The sequence below is a fragment of the Aotus nancymaae genome, unplaced genomic scaffold (genome assembly GCF_030222135.1).
Source record: "Aotus nancymaae isolate 86718 unplaced genomic scaffold, 86718_ANA_hifiasm-v0.15.2.pri h1tg000059l, whole genome shotgun sequence".
In the NCBI taxonomy this organism is placed as follows: domain Eukaryota; kingdom Metazoa; phylum Chordata; class Mammalia; order Primates; family Aotidae; genus Aotus; species Aotus nancymaae.
Window position 1 is genome coordinate 1,092,275 of NW_026988473.1, and position 24,541 is coordinate 1,116,815.

General features: G+C 50.8%; 1 protein-coding gene across 1 annotated transcript in view; it reads left to right on the forward strand.

The window, feature by feature from the left end:
• The window catches only part of CPT1A (carnitine palmitoyltransferase 1A), a 77,796-nt gene that overhangs the window by 19,257 nt on the left and 33,998 nt on the right, over positions 1 to 24,541 (forward strand). Inside the window, exons 2-7 of the mRNA XM_064364658.1 lie at positions 5,008 to 5,161; positions 7,505 to 7,644; positions 13,623 to 13,794; positions 17,862 to 17,963; positions 21,212 to 21,349; positions 23,581 to 23,658. Coding sequence (XP_064220728.1) covers positions 5,021 to 5,161; positions 7,505 to 7,644; positions 13,623 to 13,794; positions 17,862 to 17,963; positions 21,212 to 21,349; positions 23,581 to 23,658 — 771 coding nt within the window. The 5' untranslated portion in view covers positions 5,008 to 5,020. The remainder of the gene's footprint in view (positions 1 to 5,007; positions 5,162 to 7,504; positions 7,645 to 13,622; positions 13,795 to 17,861; positions 17,964 to 21,211; positions 21,350 to 23,580; positions 23,659 to 24,541) is intronic.

A 24,541-nucleotide genomic window follows, 5' to 3' on the forward strand; every position in this document is an offset into this window, starting at 1 on the left:
TCCCAGCACTTTGGGAGGCCGAGGCGGGTGGGTCACCTGAAGTTAGGAGTTTGAGACCAGCCTGGCCAACATGGTGAAACCACGTCTCTACTGAAAATACAAAAATTAAGTCCGGGCGCGGTGGCTCATGCTTGTAATCCCAGCACTTTGGGAGGTCGAGGCAGGCAGATCACCTGAGGCCAGGAGTTTGAAACCAGCCTGGCCAACTAGCAAAGCAAAATCACCAGGCTTGGGGGCTCACGCCTATGATCCCAGTACTTTGGGAGGCTGAGACAGGTGGATCGCTTCCAGGAGTTCGAGACCAGTCTGGGCAGGTGGTGAAACCCTGTCTCTACAAAAAAATACATAAATTAGCTGAACATGGTGGTGCATGCCTGTAGTCCCAGCTACTTGGGAGGCTGAGGTAGGAAGATCACCTGAGCTTGGGGGGGTAGAGGTTGCAGTGAGCCATGATTGTGCCACTACACTCTAGCCTGGGCAATAGAGCAAGACTCTGTCTCAAAAAAACAAAACGAAACAAAAAATGGTGCAAACCACAGCTGAGTGGGGACTGCTGTAGGTGTGGCTGTATTGGTGTTTTTAAGCATAAGGCCACCGATCCAGGCCAGAACCCAGGCTGGGCTGCACAGGGCCTCCAGCCCTTGTTGGGTTCACTAATTTCTGCTCATGGCTTAAGAGGGAGAGGCTGGGTCAGGACAGCCTATCTCAGCTTCTGCAGAAGTAGAAAAACAGATAGTGCATCTCAGGGGCATTTAGGACTCTTAGGGTTACCCTGAACTGGTCAAAATAAACAACTCCTTCATGAAATTCAGATCGCTCTGCAAGGGCATTTCACTCCGGAAAGGACACTGTAATTACTGCCAGTCTCTCTTCCTATCAGAGGTTAGATTTCTGAGCAAGCGTGGGATACATACCTTTGGCGACTTGGCTGCAGACACTATATTTAATCCACTGTCATGAATAATCCCTTTGTGTTCTGTGTGAATCCCAGGAGATCTTATCAGTCATGCAGAGGTGGCCCATCCTGTCACTGTGTGACTGTATGAGCCACAGTGCATGCTCTGCAGAGGCGTCTTCCTGGATGCCTGCCTCCTGGTTACTGTGAAGGCTTTGATGGGGAAGGGGGCTAAGAGTTAACCTTGTGGCTGGGCTAGGTGGCTCACAGCGGTAATCCCAGCACTTTGGGAAGCTGAGGCAGGCAGATCATTTGAGCTCAGCAGTTCGAAACCAGCCTGACCAACATGGTGAAACCCCGTCTCTACTAAAAATACCAAAAATTAACCAGGCATGGTGGCAGGCGCTTGCAATCCCAGCTACTCGGGAGGCTGAGGCATGAGAATCGCTTGAACCCAGGAGGTGGAGGTTGCAGTGAGCTGAGATGGCGCTATTGGATTCCAGGCTGGGCGACAGAGTGAGACTCCATCTCAAAACAAACAAACAAACAAACAAACAAACAAACAAAAAGAGTTAACCTTGAGACTCCAGGGGAGTTTTTTTTTTTTTGAGATGGAGTCTCACTCTGTCACTAGATTGGAGTGCAGTGGTGTGATCTCAGCTCACTGCAACCTCTGTCTACCAGGTTCAAACAATTCCCCTGCCTCAGCGTCCTGAGTAGCTGGGATTAACAGACGTGCGCCACCACACCCGGCTAATTTTATGTATTTTAGTAGAGATGGGGTTTCACCATTTTGGCCAGGCTGGTCTTGAATTCCTGGCCTTAAGTGATCCTCCCACCTCAACCACCCAAAGTGTTGGAATTACAGGTGTGAGCCACCGTGCCTGGCCCAGACGTATTGTCGATTGCTTTGCAAATTGCTGTAAGCTAAGGTTATAGCTGTGGTATGTCGTTTTGCCACTGCATTCAGGTTCTGTGCTGATACCTCCCGGGTGTGTCATCTGGCCCAGCCCCTCCCTCACTCTGGCAGTACGTGGCTTCTCCACCCGGATGTCCGGGCGACATTTCACATGCGGCAGGTCAGCCTGCCTCCTTCCCTTCCTGAGACTGTCCTGTGTCAGTACCTGGCTCCACTGAGTGGGTGGCTCAAGCCAGGAGTCCGAGGGCCCGTTTCATCAGCTCAAGGTGCCTCTGCAGCCTGTCTCATGTGGGTCATTGTCCACATTGTCATGGTCCCTGTCACTGACAGACTGGGCCAGCCCCATGCACTTTCCTGGAAGACGGCCTCAGCTTCTTACTGGTCCTGCTTCCACGTCCCCATCCATGCTCCATACAGCAGCCAGAGTGGTCTTTAGAACAGAAATAATGACAGGTTCCCCTTCTTCCAGGCCCTTGGATGCTTCTCCACTGCTAGCACAAAACCCTGCCACCTCCCACCGGCTGCCTTCCTCTCCAAACTTGGCCCCCTGCCCTTGATCCCAACTGCCCTGCCTTTGACCCAACACCCTGCCCTTGACCCTGGCTGTTCTGCACTTGACCTTAGCTGTCCTGCCACTGACCCCACACACCCTGTCCTTGACTCCAGCCACCTGCCCTTGACTCCAGCCACCTGCCCTTGACCCCAGCCACCTGCCCTTCCTGCCTCCAGCTCTATCCTGCTCTTCCCGTGGTTGCTCCTTCTCTTGGCCTCACTGTCTCCCAGGAGGTCCCCTCGGCACCTCCGCTTCTAGCACCCAAGCACTACTTATGTGTTGCTTGTTAGCCCCCTCTAAGTTGTGGGAGGGCAGAGGGACCTTTTCTGCCAGTGTCCAGCTCTTGTCCTCGGCTGGCACGTTGGAGGCAGTCAACAAACACTTGTTGCATGGACAGATGGGTGCCTCCCAGGTCCTGGCAGCAGGTGGTTCTGTGTTCTGGTTCTGGTTGGTGGAGGACTGAGCCAGGGTGATTTCTGTAACAGGGGAATCTTTGAAACTGTGATAGTCACTGATTTTGACCATGCCATCAGTAGGTGAAAACAGGAGAATCATCCTGTGGTGAGAACACACACACACACACATACTCACACACTCACACACACACCCCCCACACACAAACACACACGCACCCACACCCACATCCTCCCCCCCCAACACACATACTGCACACCACACACACCACACACACATAGACACACACACCACACACACCCATGCACCCACCTCCACCCCATATACACACACCACACACACCCATGCACCCACCTCCACCCCCATACACACACACATACACATACCACACATGCAAATATACACACACATACACACACACATACACACCACACACATATACACACACACCACACACACCCATGCACCCACCTCCACCCCCATACACACACACCACACACACCCATGCACCCACCTCCACCCCCATACACACACATACACACACCACACACACAAATATACACACACACCACACAACACACACCACACACGCAAATATACACACACATACACACACACCACACATACATGCACACCCATATGCATATACACACCACCCCCATACACATACACATGCCACACACACATACACACACATACACACACCACACACCCACACATGCACACATACCACACACACATACACCACACACATACACCACACATGCACATACACACCACGCATATACACCACACACACACCACACACACCATACACACACACACCACACGCACAAACACCATACACACATACACACACCACATACATGCACACATAAGCACACACACCACACACAGACACGTGAGTTTTAAAATTTTTATTGTGGTACTTGATGGTTTTTCCTCTTAGCTTCTCTTATTCATTTAGTACTTTGTGGCAGGCAGCCTGGGAGGAGGTGGAGGTGGCACCGTGAGAAGGGCAGGAGCCACCGCGCCGGGGGTCCAGGAGGGGATGGGGGGCTATGCTGTGCTGAGCGGCTGCGCCAAGGAGCCTGAAGGAAGGCAGCAGAGCCAGGGTGAAGGGGACAGGAAGAATGGACCAGATTTCCCAGAGCAGTTTTCTGCAGCGGGCAGGGGATGCTGTCCCGAGGGGCTGTGCTTGGGTCTGGGATGCAGGCTCTGGTGTCCGTCCAGCCTGTGGCTGCCCAGGAGTGTTCTGCTTCAGCTGCTGCCCCCGAGGAAGGAGGCCCACTCCGTCTGTGAGCAGCCATTCTTGAGGCATCTGTGCATCTGACTTGTGGCGTCTTTGTGGGTCTTTCTGAAACCCTAGAACAGTTTCTCAAAAAAGCAGCCACGCAGGCTGGGCGCAGTGGCTCACACTTGTAATGCCAGCACTTTGGGAGGCCCAGGTGGGCGGATCACCTGAGGTTGGAGGTTCAAGACCAGCCTGACCAACATGGAGAAACCCTGTCTCTACTAAAAAAAAAAACAACAGAAAAAAATTAGCTAGGCATGTTGGTGCATGCCTGTAATCCCAGCTACTCAGGAGGCCAAGGTAGGAGAATTGCTTGAACCCAGGAGGTGGAGGTTGCCGTGAGCCAAGATCAGGCCATTTCACTCCAGCTTGGGCAACAAGAATGAAACTTCGTCTCAAAAAAAAAAAAAAAAAAAAAAGGCAGCTACACAGACACCAGAGGCAGAGGCATTTGGGCTCTGTGCACTCCCCGCTGAAGTTCAGGGCCCAGGCCTGTCGGGTGCTCCTTCATGGACACTCTGGGCTTTTAATGACAGCCTCCAGGGGCCTGGCTGCAAGATTGAGGTTTGTCTGTGCCGTGTGAGTTGCCGAAGTGCCGTGGGCTTTGTGTCAGCAGTTGTGGCCTGGATGCTGGCTTGGAGGCGGGGTCCGGGGGACTTCCAGGGGCAGGGGTTGGGGTGCCCCAGGCCTGGCTTCTGGTGATCATCTTGGGCCCCTAAGCAGAGGCAGTGATTTTCTGTGTAGCTGTGGACAGGTGAGGGGATGCCCTCTGTGTGATGGAGTTGGGTCTGTTGACGGGAAGTATGACATCTATTAAGTGGGGAGGACAAACTTACATTCAGAAGGAATGGCACTTCTGTATGAGGAGTTTTTTTTTTTTTAGTGTCTGGTCACACGTGCCACTGTGTTACATTTTCTCCTTCTGCTTCCAGGTGACCCCGGAAGATGGCAGAAGCTCACCAAGCTGTGGCCTTCCAGTTCACGGTCACTCCAGACGGGATTGACCTACGGCTGAGCCATGAAGCCCTTAAACAGATCTATCTCTCTGGACTTCACTCCTGGAAGAAGAAGTTCATCAGATTCAAGGTTTTCTGATATGTGTTGAAGTCCACACAGTATGCCTCTTAATATCTAAGAACGGGGCTCCTGCAGCTGTTGAGGTCTGAGTGTTTCAGACTGGTCATCCCTTGCGACTTACCTATTTCCATGCTGCTTAAGGCTTGGGGAACTCCTTCACGTAGACTTTAGCTCACCGGGTGCTTGAAGCAGTTCCTCAAGGCGGGTGGAGTGAGTTGGCATGCTCTAAAGCAGGCCTGGAAGTGGACACTCAAAGGGCCAGCAACCTACTTAATAGAAGGCAGGGTAAAGACTAGAATTCACGTCTTCTCCTCTGAGTCAGAATCCTTTACACCTTGTTCACAAAGATTTTTTTCAGGCAGGGTGCAGTGGCTCACACCTGTAATCCCTGCACTTTGGGAGGCCGAGGTGGGCCGATCGCTTGAGCTCGGGAGTTTAAGACCAGCCTGGGCGACACGGCGAAACCCTGTCTCTACAAAAAAAAATACAAAAATTAGGCCGGCATGGTGGCATGCATCTGTAGTCCCAGCTACTCAGGAGGCTGAGGTGGGAGGATCGCTTCAACCTGGGAGGCAGAGACTGCAGTGAGCCATGACTGAGCCACCACATTCCAGTCTGGGCAACAGAGCAAGACTTTGTCTCAAAAAAAGGGAGTTTTTCCAAACTTGAGCAAGTCGATGTAGTAAGTACTTTGTTGATAAAGCATTCACACGTTAGAAACGCTCCACGTGAGTTCAAGTACAGTTGAGTCCACGTGTTCTCATTCTGTTTGTCTAAAGAAGTAGAACTTTGTTCTTTTTTTAAAATAAGTGTTTTGTTTTTCCATATATTGTACTTTATTTTAAACATTAAAGAAGGAATTGATGCATATTTGAAAACATGCAAACTAGATGAAAGGGCATCAAGTTGAAAGTGGACGCCCCCCGTCCCCCTGCCCTCCAGCCCCAGGGTTAGCTTAGTTCAGTTTGTGGACTTCCCAGTGCCCCTCTCCAAGGGCAGCACTAAAGTGGGCCACTGAGAAAGGCCTGAGCTCCAGAGCAGGTGGCAGCAGGGACAGCGGAGAGGCAGGTGGGTCCCTCCCCTCCCCTCCCCTTCCCTTTTTGAGATAGGGGACAGGGTTGCTCGGGGTAGAGTGCAGTGGTACGATCATCACTCACTATAGCCTCAACCTCTTGGGCTCAAGCGATCCTCCTGTGTCATCCTCCCGAGTAGGTGGGACCACAGGTGCACACCACCATGACTGGCTAATTTTTTTTTTTTTTTTGAGACAGAGCCTCACTCTGTCACCCAGGTTGGAGTGCAGTGGCGTGATCTCAGCTCACTGCGACCTCTGCTTCCCGGGATCAAGTGATTCTTCTGCCTCAGCCTCCGAGTAGCTGGGACTACCACCACGCCCAGCTATGTTTTTGTATTTTAAGTAGAGACAGGATTTCACCATGTTGGCCAGGATGGTTTCAAACTCCTCACCTCAAGTGATCCACCAGCCTCGGCCTCCCAAAGTGCTGGGATTACAGGTGTGAGCCACTGGGCCCGGCCTGCTTTAGAGTCATTCTTAATCCATTATCTTGGTCAAATCAATATCTTATTAGGATGCTTTAGTAAGAATTTTTTTAAAGTGGAGTTGTCAAACATACACAAGAGTGAAGAAGATCAATTAATGATCCCACCATTCCCTTCCTTGTTTCAACCAATTTTGTTTGACATAATCCTTTTTTTTTTTTTTTTTTTTGGCTGGAGTATTTTACAGCAAATTCTTGACACAGAGTGATGGCTAGGCACGGTGGCTCATGCCTGTAATCCTAGCACTTTGGGAGGCCAAGGTGAGCGGATCACCTGAGGTCAGGAGATCGAGACCAGCCTGATCAAATGGTGAAACCTCATCTCTAAAAAACAAACAAAAAAAAGACATGGAGTGAGGTCTCCAGTGAAATATTCAGGGTGCAGCAGCCTTCTGACACGGGGCAGCAGGAGGAGCAGTTTTGGAGCTGGGGTCTCAGCACATTCTAGACAGTAGCAGGCTGGGCAGGGGACTTCATGGTGGCTCAGTGGCGTACTTCACCAGCTAAACTCGTACCTGAGCTGATTCTCATGGCCTGGGGTGTCCACTGGGGGAAGGTTTCAGGGTGGGTTTTGGCTCAGAAGCAGAGGAAGGGAGGAAACTGGAACTGCCGCAGGCTGTAAACTCTAGGGAGAGTCCCAGCTAGTAGGGTGTGGTGTCTTAGCACACACACGCTGCAGACACCCTCTCCTCACTGCCTGGCGTCTCAGCATCCCTGTTGCCGGGGCCATGCAGCGTCGTTGCCCTGGGGGCTGTGCGGGGACGCCGCTAACGGCCCGTGTGTCTGTCTTTAGAATGGCATCATCACTGGCGTGTATCCAGCGAGCCCCTCCAGCTGGCTCATCGTGGTGGTGGGCGTGATGACAACGATGTACGCCAAGATCGACCCCTCATTAGGAATAATCGCAAAAATCAATCGGACGCTGGAAAGGACGTAAGTAATCCTGTGAAATCTCCAGTTAACAATTTTGTTTTTTTGTTTTTTGGTTTTTGGTTTTTTTTTGAGACAGAGTCTCTCTCTGTCACCCAGGCTGGAGTGTAGTGACACAATCTCAGGTCACTGCGACCTCTGCCTCCCAGTTCAAGCAATTCCCTGCTTCAGCCTCCTGAGTAGCTGGGGTTACAGGTGCCCCCCACCACGCCAGGCTAATTTTTATATTTTTAGTAGAGACAGGGTTTCACCATCTTGGCCAGCCTGGTCTTGAACTCCTGACCTCGTGATCCACCCACCTCAGCCTCCCAAAGTGCTGGGATTACAGATGTGAGCCACCACGCCCGCCCGGAAGTTACTGATTTTATTGCTGTTTTTATGTCTCTTCAATTGTGGTGACTGTCACTGTTCTGGATTTGATGTGAAGCCCTGAGGCTGTTCTCACATCAGCTTTCTTCTCCGTTTCCTGGGTGGCGTTAAGGTCCCCGAGGAGTTTGTGTCCCCTGCAGCCCTTCCTCTGAAGACCAGGGTGAGAGAGTGGTTGTGGTCTGGGGCACCCCTCAGAAGGTGTCAGGGCCCGGAGGAGTTTGTGTCCCCTGCAGCCCTTCCTCTGAAGACCAGGGTGAGAGAGTGGTCGTGGTCTGGGGCACCCCTCAGAAGGTGTCAGGGCCTGGAGGGTAGCCAGCAGTGACAGTGCCCTTAGCCTGCACGGTAGGGCTCTGACACGGAACTTCTGCTCAGGGGGTTGATTCCCAATGTGGTCATTTCTTTGTACTTGGAGTCAGTTCATCCCAGAGTTCCGCGACCCTTGAACGGACTGCTGTAGGGTCCTCTGCAGGGACCGCACCCACCTAGCTCTCTATCAGGCTGGTTTAGAAATCTCCAGGGGACCTCCCCCATCACTCCCACCCCTAGGGGTTTAGATTTTCCTGGGGGTTTGAAAGCAGGCTCTCTTGCTACCAAGACATAAGGCCCAGAGACACCTTAGGTAACACTCAGCACATGTTCTTTTTCTTTCTTTTTTTTTTTTGAGACAGAGTCTCGTTCTGTTGTCAGGTTGAAGTGCAGTGGTACAATCTCGGCTCACTGCAACCTCTGCCTCTCGGGTTCAAGTGATTCTCCTGCCTCAGCTTCCTGGGATTACAGGCACCCGCCACCATGCCCAGCTAACCTTTTTTTTTTTCTTTTTTTGAGATGGAGTCTTGTTCTGTTGCCAGGCTGATGTGCAGTGGTGCAATCTCGGCTCACTACAACCTCCGCTTCCCAGGTTCAAGCGGTTCTTCCTGCCTCAGCCTCCTGAGTAGCTGGGATTACAGGCACGTGCCACCACGCCCAGCTAATATTTGTATTTTTAGTAGAGATGGGGTTTCACCATGTTGGCCAGGATGGTCTCGATCTGCTGACCTCATGATCCGACCACCTTGGCCTCCCAAAATGTTGGGATTACAGGTGCGAGCCACTGGGCTTGGCTATTTTTTTTCCAAATACCTGCTGGCTGTTGATAGCACACATGTATTGCACACCTGTAATGTCCATTATTCCATCCAGTTCAGGAGCTGGCCCAGACTCCCATTTAGGAAGGTCAGACCCTGCACTGCAGTGACCTCTCATTAGGGTCCCCTTTACCAGTGAAGAAGCATTCAGACAGGTGCAAGTGTCTGCCCGAGTCACAGGAGGAGGGAGCAGGGAAGCTGGAATTCAAACCCGGCTCTGCCCAGCTCTGAAATCTGTGCTTTCTTCAGTGTACCCCTGAGGTCCCCCATCCCCTGCCGCAGAAGCTTCCATGAGACAAATGCAAGTGAACACTGCTGCTTTATCGCCATTTGAGCCTCCAGACGGTGGAACGCGGGGAGACTCAGTTTCCCTGTGCAGCTGTGACCCTTGCACTTGGACACACGTTTTACTTTCTGGTCCGAAAGCTCCGCGGTGTCTCGGAAGGATCCCTGCTGCCCTTGCCAGGCGTTTGGTTCGATTTCTGTGCTGCTTGTTTGCCCCAATGGCATTTTTGGTCTAGAGGAATAATAACCCCCAACTCCTCCTAATTGGGCTTTGTTTTGGGGGCCAGGAGTTGCAGGTGGAAGGCACAGTGTTGGGGTCAGGGCTCAGCTAGAAAAACGAAGCTCTGGGTCTTTAGAATCACGCCTTCCAGATTGTTTGCATGCAAATATTGTTTCATCAGAAAGAAATAAGAAAATAAACTGGCAGAAAAAGTGACATAAACGAAAACTCACTCAGTTAATGGCTAACTTTGATGTTTTTGGCTGGGGGGTGGATGGAGTTTTTGCTCCGTTGCCCAGGCTGGAGTGCAGTGGCGCGATCTTAGCTCACTGCGACCTCCGCCTCCTGGGTTCAAGCGATTCTCGCGACTCAGCCTCCCAAGTAGCTGGGACTACAGGTACCCACCACCATGCCCGGCTAATTTTTGTATTTTTCATAGAGATGAGGTTTCGCTATGTTGACCAGGTTGGTCTCAAACTATTGACCTCCAGTGATCCACCTGCCTCAGCCTCCTGAAGTGCTAGGGTTAATAGATGTGAGTCACCATGCCTGGCCTTGATTCTGATGACTAGAAATAAAAGATTAAAGAGATTAATTGTCTGAATCTTCCAAGGGCAGCTTGAGCAGGTGCCCTGATTCCTGAACCCCTTTTTTGCAAAGAGTCTGCAGAGGACCCCTCCACACCCCGTTCCTTTTCCAGGAAGCCCCCGGACCCTCCAGAGTCACTGAGAGTGCAGCTGAGTGCTCGAAACCTTGAGGTGGCTCAGGCCTCTGTAAGTGTCTTCAAGAGACAGAATGAAAGTTCCCAGTCATTTTATAAGCATGCCTGGCCGGGATGCCTGCCAGGTTCCTTGTCTGCCTGGGAACTGCTGTCATTGCTGTCACTCAGAAAGCAGTTGGCAGACCTGGGCGCTCAGGGCAGGCCTGGCTGCTCTCTTCCTTGAGGTCACAGCAGCCACAGGGCTGCAGTGGACAGCTGCCTCCGAGCCTTGTGTATGCAGCTCTTCCTACGGACTTTTTGTTCTCGTGGGATTAATGAATAATGAAGACTTTTTTTTGGAGCTGAGTCTCACTCTGTCCCCCAGGCTGGAGTGTAGTGGCATGATCTCAGCTCACTGCAACCTCTGCCTCCCAGGTTCAAGCAGTTCTCCTGCTTCAGCCTCCCGAGTAGCTAGGATTACCGGCACATGCCGCCATGCCTGGCTACTGTATTTTGTATTTTTAGTAGAGACGGGGTTTCATCTTGTTGCCCAGGCTGGTCTCGAACTCCTGAGCTCAGGCAGTCCGCCTGCCTTGGGCTCCCAAGTGCTAGGACTTTTTTTTTTTCTTATTGAGACAGAGTCTTACTCTGTTGCCCAGGCTGGAGTGCTGTGGCGCGATCTCGGCTCACTGCAACCTCCTCCTCCCAGGGTCAAGTGATTTTCTTGCCTCAGCCTCTTGAGTACCTAGGGCTACAGGCATGTGCCACCATGGCCAACCAATTTTTGTAGTTTTGGTAGAGACAGGGTTTCACCATGTTGGCCAGGCTGGTCTTGAACTCCTGACCTCATGTGATCCACCCACTTCATCCTCCCAGAGTGCTGGGATTACAAGCATGAGCCACTGTGCCTGGCCCAGATCTTTAATGCACTCTCTAGTGTAGGCTCCCTCTTAAAACTGGATTATATTTAAAAGTGTTGACTATTTAAAGCCTTTAATAATCTGAGTCTCTGTAAGATTTGTTTCTTTGCCCCTCTTAAACCTATTTTGGTAAACTGGGCCATGCCTGGCCTAAATTTAGAAAGGCGGGGTTAAAGGCCAGCGTCTTCAAGCTTCATGGGCCAATCCAGAGCTGCCCTCCTGGGGGGGACTGCAGTATCCCTGGGCTGCTGCCTTCAAACATGGAGTCAGGCTGGGCATGGTGGCCTGTAATCCCAGTACTTTGGGAGGCCGAGGCAGGAGGATTGCTTGAGCCCAGGAGTTCAAGATCAGCCTGGGCAACATAGTGAGACCCCCATCTCTTAAAAGAAAAGAAAAGAAAAAAAGTGGAGTCATACATGTCATGTGGGGTTTGTCCCTAAGTCTGCCCCCAACAGACTTGTAAGGAGCTTGTTCTTTCAAAGAAAGCTTTTTGCTGATGTTTTTTATCTAAGTGCCTATGCGTCTATATTTTTTAAAATCTCAAATGTGTCATTTATTTGTTTATGCTAAAATACTTTTTTATTTTTGTAAATCAAGTTAAGTATATAGATCTTTTTCCTTTGGTAATCTAAAATGTAGATTATCTAAAAGGTAGCTCCTTAAATCCCTAAACCCAAGTTCGCTTGTAGGTTAGATGACCAGAAAAGAGCAGATAGGTTTAAAGTAGAGACTCCAGTTAAACTCAAGTGCTAGATTTGACGGGTTATAGAAAGATAACACGTTTTGAAGCAAGAGTACTTAACCTTGAAGATAATTTGTTTGTGTCACTTAAATATTATGCAATCTTAAGTTAGTGGTTTTCTTTTTTTTATTTCTTATTTTGAATTATTTTGTTTTCTTTTTTAAATCTTATTTTTATACTGATGGGGTTTGGCCATGTTGCCCAGGCTGGTCTTGAACTCCTGGACTCAAGCGATCCACCCATCATGGCCTCCTATAGGATTATAGACTTGCACCACTGTGCCTGGCTAAATTAGTGCTTTTCAAATATTGGAGACACCTTTAGGTTATATATATTGGTGTTTTAATCATTTGAAGCATACGTAAATAGTTTTTATTTTAAAAATATTTTGCAGTTCCCAAAACTAAAACAAACCACAAAATAGCTGCATTTCTAGCCAGGCGCAGCAGCTGACACCTGTAATCCCGGCACTTTGGGAGGCCGCGGTGGGAGGATCACCTGAGGTCAGGAGTTTGAGACCAGCCTGGGCAATATGGTGAGACCTCGTCTGTACAAAAAATACAAAAATTAGCTGGGTGTGGCGGCGTGCACCTGCAGTCCCAGCTACTCGGGAGGCCGAGGTGGAAGAATTGCTTGAACCCAGAAGGCGGAGGTTGCAGTGAGCCGAGATTGCACCACTGCACTCCAGCCTGGGCAACAGAATGAGACTCCATCTCAAAAAAAAAAAAAAAGAGAAAAAGCTGCCTTTCATCTCATTTTTAAAGTCCCATCTTTACCATTAAATATACTACTTTCCTTCACAAATAAAAACGTTTCCTGTATTTAAGTGGACTATTTACATGACCAGTTTACGTGGTCTGTTTCTTTATTCGTGTTAAATGTGCCTAAGTCAAAAACAAGCTCTTCTGAGGTAAATACTGGAGCTAATAGTTGTAACAACTGATCTGAGATGACGATTACATCTAAAAGTAAGTTTGAGAGAAAAAAGTCATAAAGAGCGGAAGAAAGTGGCACAGAATTTCTTTCGCACCTGCTGGGGCGGCGCAGGTCGGCAGGGCGTGGTGCTCACAGTGGCTGGGTCCTAGCCTCACCATCCCCTCTGCTGTTGGTCCTGAGGTCCTGGAGGAAGCTGTATCTTTTTCCAGATGACACAAAGTAGCCCTGGTTGGTTTCGAGGCCAACAAAGCAGATTGAGCTTTGTTTTCTTTTTCAAATTTTATTTTTGTATTGATGGGGTTTGGCCCATGTAGCCCAGCCTGGTCTCGAACTCCTGGACTCAAGTGATCCACCCATCTCGGCCTCCCAAAGTGCTAGGATTATAGACATGCGCCACTGTGCCTGGCCAAGGGAGGCTGAAGGGACTCCAGGAAGAGAGCAGCCAGGCCTGCCCCCAGCGCCCAGGTCTGCCAACTGCTTTCAGCATGATTGGTTTTGGGGCAAGGAGGAGAGTCCCGTGAGTGTTTTGAGAGCTCGGTTCATGCTCTCCCTCTGACTTTCCCGGCTCTACCTGGGGCAGGCTGCTGGGCCCTGCCGCACGTGGTGTCTGTCGGTGGCATCAGTGGCGTGGGTGGCACCGTGTGGCCACATGCACAGCCTCCCTTGTCTGGGTCTGCCTCCGCAGCGACTGCATGTCCAGCCAGACGAAGAACGTGGTCAGCGGCGTGCTGTTCGGCACCGGGCTGTGGGTGGCCCTCATCGTCACCATGCGCTTCTCCCTGAAAGTGCTGCTCTCATACCACGGGTGGATGTTCGCCGAGCATGGCAAGATGAGTCGCGCCACCAAGATCTGGATGGTAATTGCACGTCCCTCTGGCTGTGGAGTGGGGTGGACGGTTTGGGCTTTGCAATGAAGGACACCCTTGGGGACCTTTTCTCCCTTGATGCTCGGTTGGTGATGTGGACCTCAGCCTCTAATGGCTGGAGAGGTTTGAGTCACCGTGATGCAAAAGCGGGGGCCAGAGTGCTTTCCTTTTGTGACATTAGTGAGATCTACAGCATTTTATATCGAGGTCTCCTGGGTTTGTAGTTCAGGTCATTCATCATATGGAAGTTCTGTCCGTCTGGTTCTTTATAACATTCTTGACTCACTTGTTGTCAGGCATTAAATGGTTACCTTAGCTCACCCCTCTGGCAGGCTCCCAGGACTCAGACTTAGCTTCCGGAATGTTCCCTCAGCTTGCTTTGGCCCTTAGCCCAAGGGATCCTTATTTAAGGTAATGGATTTGCCATGTATGTGGATGCTTGTCCAAATTTCATGATTTAAATGTTTTTTTTTCCTTTTTCTTTTTTATTTTATTTTGTTTTATTTATTTATTTTTTGAGACAGAGTTTTGATTTTGTTGTCCAGGCTGAAGTGCAATGGCGTGATCTCAGCTCACTGTAACCTCCATTTCCCAGGTTCAAGCAATTCTCCTGCCTCTGCCTCCCAAGTTGCTGGGACTGTAGGCACGCACCACCACGCTCAGATAATTCTGTATTTAGTAGAGACGGGGTTTCACCATGTTGGTCAGGCTGGTCTTGCACTCCTGACATCAGGTGATCCACCCGCCTCAGCCTCCCAAAGTGCTGGGATTATAGGCCTGAACCACCCCGCACAGCTTTGTTTTTTTCTTTTTGAGACAGGGTCTTGCTCTGTTGCCCAGGATGGAGTGCAGTGTCACAATCACGGCTCACTGCAGCCTCGACCTCCTGGGCTCAAGCGATTTTTGCCACCTCAGACTCCCAAGTAGCTGGGGCTATCGGCACACACCACCATCCCTGGCTAATTTTTGCATTTTTCTTTTTTTTTTTAATCTTTTTTTTAAAGATGGGGTTTCACCAAGATGGCCAGGCTGGTCTTGAACTCCTGACCTCAGGTGACCACCCACCTCAGCCTCCCAAAGTGCTAGGATAACAGGCGTGAGCCACCACGCCTGGCCAATTTTTGCATTTTTCAATAGAGACGGGGTTTCGCCATGTTGGCCAGGCTGGTCTCAAACTCCTGAGCTCAAGAGATCTGCCCACCTCAGCCTCCCAAAGTACTGGGATTACAGGTGTGAGCCATCACACCTGGCCTCCATTTCAATGTTTTTATGGGGACCAGGCACAGTGGCTCCTGCCTGTAATCCTAGTACTTTTGGAGGTGAAGCTGGGAGAACCACTTGAGCTCAGGAGCTAGAGACCAGCCTAGGCAACGTGGCGAAGCCCCGTCTCTACTAAAAATACAAAACTTAGCCAGGCAGATTAGCCAGGCATGGTGGTGCATGCCTGTAATCCTAGCTGCTCGAGAGGCTGAGGTGGGAGGATCGCTTGAGCCCAGGAGGTCAAGGCTGCAGTGAGCTGTGATTATGCCACTGCACTCCAACCTGGGCAACAGAGCCAGACCCTGTCTCAAAATATATATATTTGTGTGTGTATATATATATGTGTATATATATGTATATATCTAAGCCCATAAATATATGTGTGTATATGTATATTTCTTTACACATGTCTGGCCCCAGAGACCAAGGTTGGGCTTGAGGTGCTGAGCGAAGCCCAAGGCCCAGGGCCACGACTACACTGGGCAGATGGCCAGTGTATATACATATATATACACACACGTATATGTATATGTGTATATACGTATATATGCACACACTATATATGTGTATATACGTATATATATACACACACATATATTTATGGGCTTAGGTGTTCTGAAAATACCCTCCAAGGTGGGCATCATCTCTGAACTTTTGAGGCCCCCCCCGAGGCTCAGACCCCTGTGACCCCTGCAGGCCCCCGAGCTGGCCTGTGCCCCATGTGCCGTCTGCCCAGTGTAGTCGTGGCCCTGGGCCTTGGGCTTCGCTCAGCATCTCAAGCCCAGCCTGGGTCTTTGGGGCCAGACATGTGTAAAGAAACGTCTGCTTTTTTCACCCCTGTCTTGCCAAGTGGTCTAAATGGTTCTAATGGACCAAGTAATCATGAGAAAATTTTCTGCAGAATCTTTCTTGAATGGGGCTGCTCCATGGCTCTGCCAGTGTGTATGAAGCCGTGTGTCTGCTTTGCTTTCTCGTCTGCCCTGACCTTGGCTCTGAGGCTCTTCCGCTCAGTCGCCTCGGGGTGGCCCCGCAGTGGTACCTGCCTGGGCTGGGCTGCTGTCCAGCCTCCGGGGAGCCTGCTCGTGAGGGAAGCGAGGGAGTCACCGCAGTGCCCACCATACACCCAGGCTCTGCTCTTTCCCAAACATATTTTTTTTTTTGACATAGAGTCTCGCTCTGTTGCCCAGGCTGGGGTGCAGTGGTGCGATTTCAGCTTCTCCGCCTCCTGGGTTCAAGTGATTCTCCCGCCTCAGCCTCCTGAGTAGCTGGGACCACAGGCACACACCACCATGCCCGGCTAATTTTTTGTATTTTTAATAGAGATGAGGTTTTACCATGCTGGCCAGGATGGTCTCGATCTCCTGACTGAATGATCTACCTGAGTCGGCCTCCCAAAGTGCTGGAATTATAGGTGTGAGCCACCGCACCTGGCCCAATTTTTTTTTTAATTTGAGGCAGCATCTTGCTCTGTCGCCCAGGCTGGAGTGCAGTGGTGCGATCTCAGCTTATTGCAACCTCTGCCTCCCAGGCTCAAGCGATCCTCTCTCCTCAGCCTCCAGAGTAGCTGGGACCACAGGCGCATACCATCACGCCCAGATAATTTTTTGTATTTTTAATAGAGACAGGATTTCGCGATGTTGGCTCCATGGTCTTGAGCTCCTAGGCTCAAGCGATCCACCCTCCTCGGCCTCCCGAAGTGCTGGGATTACAAGTGTGAGCCACCGCGTCTGGCCAAACAAATTTTTTCTCACAAATCAATTTTCTACCATTTGGATGTAAAATTTCTGATTTGTAGAGAAGCAGAATTTAGCGCTTAGAAGACTCGGGTGGCTTCCACGCTTGGCAAAGCTGGCTGAAGGGCACTCCCTCCAGTAGGTTCGAAGCCGAGGTTCAGCTGAGTCCCAACGCCCTTCGGCACCAGACTCCTCGCCGGGGCCGAGGACTTCCTTTGTTTTGGTTGGCATTGAGGTGACTGGTTATTATCAGGCTTGATCATCCAGCCTAAAACCAAGGGCCACAAATGTGCCCTCCGGGAGGCTTGGCAAAAACTGGAGGAAAGACACTGCTTTCCCTGGGCTTGGCTCAGGGACAGGCACTTAGGCCCAGCTCCCTGTTCCTGGAGCCAATCCCGAAACGAAGGGCCTTGCAAAAGGAGGTGGGGTGAGACTTAGCTTAGCTGCAGAAGCACACAGTCAGGGGACTGGCCGGCCACGAGGCTGGCAGCAGTGTCCCACAGCCTCCGTCAGGCTTGGCTGTGATTCCACCCGGTTTTTCCGTTTGTTTACTTTTGTCTTGCTTTTTGAGATAGGGTCTCACTATGTCGCCCAGGCTGGAGTACAGTGGTGTGATCATGGCTCACTGCAGCATCGACCTCCCAGGCTCAATCAATCCTTTCATCTCAGCCTCCCAAGCAGCTGGGACATCAGGCACATGCCACCACGCCTGGCTAATTTTTTGCATTTTTTGTAGAGTTGGTGTTTTGCCATATTGCCCAGGTTTTTATTGGCGGTGAGAGGAGGGTTACATGCTTGTTTGCTAGAATCTGTAGGCACAGTGGCGGGTAGAAGATGGACCAGACAAAAAATAAATCAACACAGAAAATCCATAAGTGGTTGGCACGTTGTGTGCACTGGCAAAGTGGCTTCAGACCCCTTTAACACAGCCTTGTCTTTGAAAATGTAATTCTCCCATCCAGGTACTAACCAGGCCCGACCCTGCTTAGCTTCCAAGATCAGACCAGAACAGGTGCGTTCTGGGTGGTGTGGCGATAGGCTGAAAATATCATTCTCTCTCTTCAGGGTATGGTCAAGCTCTTTTCAGGCCGAAAGCCCATGCTGTACAGCTTCCAGACGTCGCTGCCTCGCCTGCCGGTCCCTGCTGTCAAAGACACTGTGAACAGGGTAGGTGTGGCTTAGGCCTCACGCTGAAACGCCAGGCATCTGTGGATGAAGGCTTAGGTCTAAGTTATGACGAACTAGGCCACCACCATTGGGCTATAGGAGCCTTCAGCCGTGCGCCTGGTAGCGTTCTCATAGGAAGTCTTTTTTTTTTTCTTCCAATGCATCACTGCTGCATCTTAGATGTTTTTTAAAAAGTATTGTGTTTCATAGAGAAACTGCTCGGTGCATTTTTTTAAAGTTTTATTTTATTTTATTTATTATTATTTTAAAGATAGAGTTTCACCATGTTGGCCAGGATGGTCTCCATCTCCTGACCTCATGATCCACCTGCCTCAGCCTCCCAAAGTGCTGAGATTACGGGCGTGAGCCACCACGCCTGGCCTTATTTTATTTTATTTTATTTTTTGAGAGGGACTCTCCCTCTGTCACCCAGGCTGGAGTGCAGTGGCGCAATCTCAGCTCACTGCAACCTCCACCTCCCTGGTTCAAACATTCTCTTGCCTCAGCCTCCCTAGTAGCTGGGATTACAGGTGTGTGCCACCACGCCTGGCTAATTTTTATATTTTTAGTAGAGATGGGATTTCACTATATTGGCCAGGCTGGTCTCGAACTCCTGATCTCAAATGATCCACCCACCTTGGCCTCCCAAAGTGCTAGGATTACAGGCGTGAGCTGCTGCGCCTGGCCCTCCCCATCTCTGCTTTTCTGTGCCCAGGCTTGCCAGTCAGGGCTGATGGCAGCCCCTGTTCCACTGGCAGGATGTGGGGAGGGTGAGATGCTGAACCTTCGGTGACCTCCATCTGTGTTGTGTAGGTGAGGGCTCCACTTCAGCACACTCAGAGCATGATTTTCTGTCTCATTCATGGCATTTTACTTTGAATAGGCCTCGATGCTTGACAGCTGGCCCCCCCACTTTTCTTTGGAGACAGTCTCGCTCTCTCACCCAGGCTGGAAGGCAGTGGTGCCGTCTAGCTCACTGCAGTCTCGAATTCCTGGGCCCGAGTGATCCTCCTGCCTTAGCCTTCCAAGTAGCTGGGACCACAGGTGTGCACCAGGATGCCTGCAACTAGTTTTTTGTAGAGACGGGGGTCTTGCCATGTTGTCCAGGCTGGTCTTGAACTCCTGGGCCCAAGCAGTCCTCCTGATTCAGCCTCCCAAACTACTGAGGTTACAGGCTGAGCCACCATGCCCAGCCACAGCTGGTCCTTTTAAGGGAGTGGGATCTTACTTTTCAACATACAGGGAGGGGCCCTAGCGAGATTACTATTGCACCAAGCCTTTATGTTTTACAGCAGACAACTTGTCGGATTAAAATATTCCATGACAAATTGTGGGGTTGGCAACAGTTTTATGTTTTGTGTGTTGCGGAGGGGAGATGGCATCTCACCCAGGCTGGAATGCAGTGGTGTGATCCTGGCTCACTGCAGCTTCGAACTCCTGGGCCCAAGTGATCCTCCCACCTCAACCTTCGAAGTAGCTGGGACCACAGACGCGTGCCACTGCCCCCAGCTAATTTTTGTAATTTTTTGCAGAGACGGGGTTCCACTCTGTTGCCCAGGCTCGTCTTGACCTGGTCAAGACTGCTTGGGCTCAAGCACTCTTCATACCTCAGCCTCCCAAAGTGCTGGGATTACAGGTGTGAGCTACCGCACCTGACCATACTTTCTTTTTTTTGAGACGGAGCCTCGCTCTGTTGCCCAGGCTAGAGTGCAGTAGCACAGTTTCAGCTCGCTGCAACCTCCGTCTCCCAGGTTGCAGTGATTCTCCTGCCTCAGCCTCCTGATTAGCTGGGATTACAGATGCCTGCCACCACGCCCAGCTAATTTTTTGTATTTTAGTAGAGACAGGGTTTCACTGTGTTGCCCAGGCTGGTCTTGAACTTCTAACCTCGTGATCTGCCTGCCTTAGCCTCCCAAAGTGCGGGGATTACAGGTGTGAGCCACCGCGCCCGACCCCATTTTACTTTCCGTATGAGCTTGCTTAGGTTTGTTGCAGAAGCTTTTGAGTGTCTTTTTAAAAAATTGCTCTCTGTGTTTTCACCTCTGAGCATTTGTTCAACCAAAGCAGCTCATGGAAAAGGACAAGGTGGGGCAGGGGCTGAAAATCCTGAACCGGGGGCCCTGGCCTGGTTCTGTGACCTATTCCAGCCCCTCCTTCCCATCCTGTGGTCTCAGCACCTGCCCAGCCCCAGCACCTGGCTCTCAGCATGACTCTGCCCCACCTCATGGTCACCATCACGGGTCATCGAAGCTTACTTAGGTCAGAACAGATTTTTTTTTTTTTTTTTTTTGAGACGGAGTTTTGCTCTTGTTACCCAGGCTGGAGTGCAATGGCGCGATCTCGGCTCACCGCAACCTCCGCCTCCTGGGTTCAGGCAATTCTCCTGCCTCAGCCTCCCGAGTAACTGGGATTACAGGCACGCGCCACCATGCCCAGCTAATTTTTTGTATTTTTAGTAGAGACGGAGTTTCACCATGTTGATCAGGATGGTCTCGATCTCTTGACCTCGTGATCCACCCGCCTGGGCCTCCCAAAGTGCTGGGATTACAGGCGTGAGCCACCGCGCCCGGCCAGAACATATCTTTTATTAATGGCCAGATAAGAGACATTCTTGAAATTTCCTTGTTAATTTTTCTAGTCAACTCTAGAATTTATTTTAAATTCTAAAAATTTAATGGTGATTTTCTTATGACGTGGGATTTGGGGCGCTTTAAAAGCTAATAAAGGAAGAAAAAGTCTAATTGTTAAGTTATCATTACCCCATGACACCATTTAGCCTCGAAGTGAGTTAACCTGTCCAAGGACTGGTAAGACCAGCTTGGGGGAAGAGTCTAAACTTTTTTTTTTTTAGATAGGGTCTCACTCTGTTGCCCAGGCTGCGGTGCAGTGGCGTGATCATGGCTCACTGCAGCCTCAGCCTTCTGGGCTCAAGCGATCCTCCCACCTCAGCTGCCCAGGTAGTTGGGACCACAGACATGCACCACCATGCCCAGCTAATTTTTGTCTTGTTTTTTTTTTTGTAGAGATGGGGTTTCACCATGTTGCCTAGGCTGGTCTCGAACTCTTGAGCTCAAGCGATCCACTGGCCTCGGCCTCCCAAAGTGCAGGGGTTACAAGCATGAGCCGCCATGCCCAGCCTAAAACCCTTTCAATGTGTTAGAACTTTTCCTAAGGCTCAGGTGAGGCAACCGTAAACTTTGATGAATGTGTTTTAACCTGGGTGATTTTTTTTTCCCCGACAATCTCAGTATCTAGAATCTGTGAGGCCTCTCATGAAGGAAGAGGACTTCAAACGGATGACGGCACTTGCTCAAGATTTTGCTGTCAGTCTTGGACCAAGATTACAGTGGTATCTGAGGTTGAAATCCTGGTGGGCTACAAATTACGTAAGTCTGTATACACAGTTTTTCTCCATGAAATTTTTCTGTATGAAGATGCTAATTTTGAGGGGCAGGGATAACAGTTTTGATTAGCCAGAATCGCACCTTAGGAAGTTCCAGCGGTGGTTTTACCTGCGTGCAGAGTGGGGTGTGTGTGTGTTAGGACTGATGTATAGTGACAGTGACAGTTTCTTGGTTTTGGGATTTTTTTTGTAGAGACAGGGTGTCACTATGTTGCCCAGACTGGTCAAACTCCTGGGCTCACATGATCCTCCCACCTGGCCTCCCAAAGTGCTGGGATTACAGGCATGAGCCACCGCGCCCAGCCTACAGGGATGGTTTACCGTGAGTGCAGGTGCACCGGCACGATGCTGTGTTTTGCACGTGGGAGCCCTCTCCCTCTTCCCCAGGAGTCCTCCTGTGAGCTGTGTCTCCTGCAGCGGTGCTGGCCTGCCCCAGAGACGTGCTCCCATCCTTCTCTTTGGTTTCTCTTGATTCCAAGGGCATCCTTCCCGAGCTTGCTGGTGGATGCAGGGATGGTGTGGGATAGGGCAGTGCTGATCGCCCCTCGCTGGGATTGAGTGTGGCTCAGTGGTCCCAGGAGCATCCCCTCCAATGAAGCATCTTAGTGGTTGCCCTGTGTACCAGGAGACAGGTGGGCTTCCACGTGCTGGGAGGGCGAGAGCAGGCCTCTGGCAGATGAAGCAAGGGAGGGAGTCTAGCTTTGAGGAACAGCTAACACGGGAGAGAAGGTGTCCAAAGTGACCCTGACAGAACCAGTAGGTGGTGCTAGAAGTCGCATCATGGGTGGATGGGCAGGGCCTGGAGGGGTCTCTAGGGGGGCTGGGCATGTTCTGTTTTCCTTCTGTGCTGGTTGCATGGTATGCTGGATTTGTAAATAGCAGCTCTCTGCTGCAGACGACACCCTTGCATGGGCACTGTTCTGTAGGTGCATGTGTTTCAGCACAAAGCTGGAAAGGAAGCGATCCCTGGGTCCAGCAGGCTAGGAAGAGACAGCAGCTGTGAGGTGGTTGGGGGGACCGGCTTTGGGTGGCCTCAGGACGCAGGTGCCAGGGAATAGAGACAACACCTGCGGAATGCCAGGTTAGTGCCGTGGACTGAGACGGTGGCTTCTTCAGGGAGACCTGGGAAGCGGGAAGACGAGCAGCAGTCTGTGGAGCAATGTCGCATAACATTTTGTTTTGTTTTGTTTTGTTTTTGAGAGGGAGTCTCGCTCTGTCACCCAGGCTGAAGTGCAGCAGCGCGATCTCAGCTCACTGCAATCTCCGCCTCCCGAGTTCAAGCAATTCTGTCTCAGCCTCCTGAGTAGCTGGGATTACAGGCACCTGCCATCATGCCCAGCTAATTTTTGTATTTTTAGTAGAGACGGGGTTTCATCATTTTGGCCAGGCAGGTCTGGAACTCCTGAGCTCAAGTGATCAACCTGCCTCAGTCTCCCAAAGTGCTGGGATTACAGGCGTGAGCCACTGCACCTGGCCTTTGTCTCTGTTTTCTTTTATTTGAGAAAGGGTCTTGCTCTGTTGCCCAGGCTGGAATGCAGTGGCATGATCATAGCTCACTCTTGCCTCGAACTCCTGGGCTCAAGTGACCCTCCTGCCTCATCCTCCCAAGCAGCTGAGACTATGGGTGTGAGCCACCACACCTGGCTGATTTCTTGTTTTGTAGAGGTGGAGCCTTGCTGTGTTGCCAAGGCTGGCTTCAAACTCCTGGCATCAAGTGATCCTCCTGTCTCAGCCTCCCAAAGTACTGAGATTACAGCTGTGAGCCACCATGCCCGACCCATAGTATTGGTTTTTAAAACTTGTTAGCAGTCAAGCATTTATGATTTACTTTCCATTTAGTCTTTTAAAAATTTTTTAATTTTAATTTTATTATTTTTAATGTAGAGCTAGAGCCTTGCTATACTGCCTAGCCTGGTCTCAAACTCCTGGCCTCAAGCAATCCCCCCACTTTGGCTTTTTTTTTTCCCTTTTGACCATCTACAAACTGAAGGTGACTACCTCCTTTCTGCCTGTCTCAACTTAAAAGGAACACTGCGTTTCCCATGGTGTCGCATTCCATCTAGTTAGGACTGCATTCCCTGTTCTGGAATGGGCCCCGTTAGGCGCGGAAATGTCAGAAGCACTGCCTGCCCTTCCCCAAGGCTCTGGGCAGATGCTGGGGAGCCTGCCCAGCCCACTGAGCCTGCAGGTTTGTCTGGTGCTTGTGCCCACTAGGTGAGCGACTGGTGGGAGGAGTACATCTACCTCCGGGGACGAGGGCCGCTCATGGTGAACAGCAACTACTACGCCATGGTGAGTCCCCCAGCCCGGCCGGCTGTCTGGCGGGGGCGGTGGGGTGGCGGGTCTGTCCACAGAGGTGGCATCTTCACGGGCCCGTGGGCGGCCTTGGAAAGCTCCGGGGATTGGCTCCTGCTCCTCCCTGTCCTGCTTCCAGGCTGGAGAAGCCTGTGAGTGCCCTTCAGTAGCAGTCCAGCAGCCCACGGTGCTCTGCTTCTGCAGGGGGGTTTGTGGCAAGCAGTAATTCCTCACTGTGCTGTACCTGTCCCGCTGTTTTTTTGTTTTTATTGTGTTTTGTTTTTGAGACAGAGCATTTCTCTTGTCACCAAGACTGGAGTGCAATGGTACCATCATGGCTCACGGCAGCCTCCGCCTCCTGGGTTCAAGTGATTTTCCTGCCTCAGCCTCCCAAGTAGCTGGGATTACAGGCACCTACCACCACGCCTGGCTGATGTTTGTATTTTTAATAGAGGTGAGGTTTCACCATGTTGGCCAGGCTGGTCTCAAACTCCTGACCTAACGTGATCCACCTGCCTCAGCCTCCCTGTGTGCTGGGATTACAGGTGTGAGCTGCTGTGCCCAGCCTGTCCTGCTGTTTTTATGACTTAACACTGGAACTTAGTGTCACAGTGGCCTTAAAATCCCTGCAGAACCCCAGGGCTCAGGGACAGTGGATCAGCGAAGACCCTGCCACCGACGCGCTGTGCTGCACCCTTCTGTTTCCTGAGACGCCAGAGGGGTGTGCATCCAGGGTAGTTTCCTGTTTCCTGGGCTTTGTCTTTCAAAGCATGGATGGTTAGAAGACCCCTCACTTTGGGATCTCAATCACTGGTTTATTAAGTGGCAAATAGAATTCTCTTTCCTTTTCCTTCTATTCCTACACTTCCTTCTTATGAAG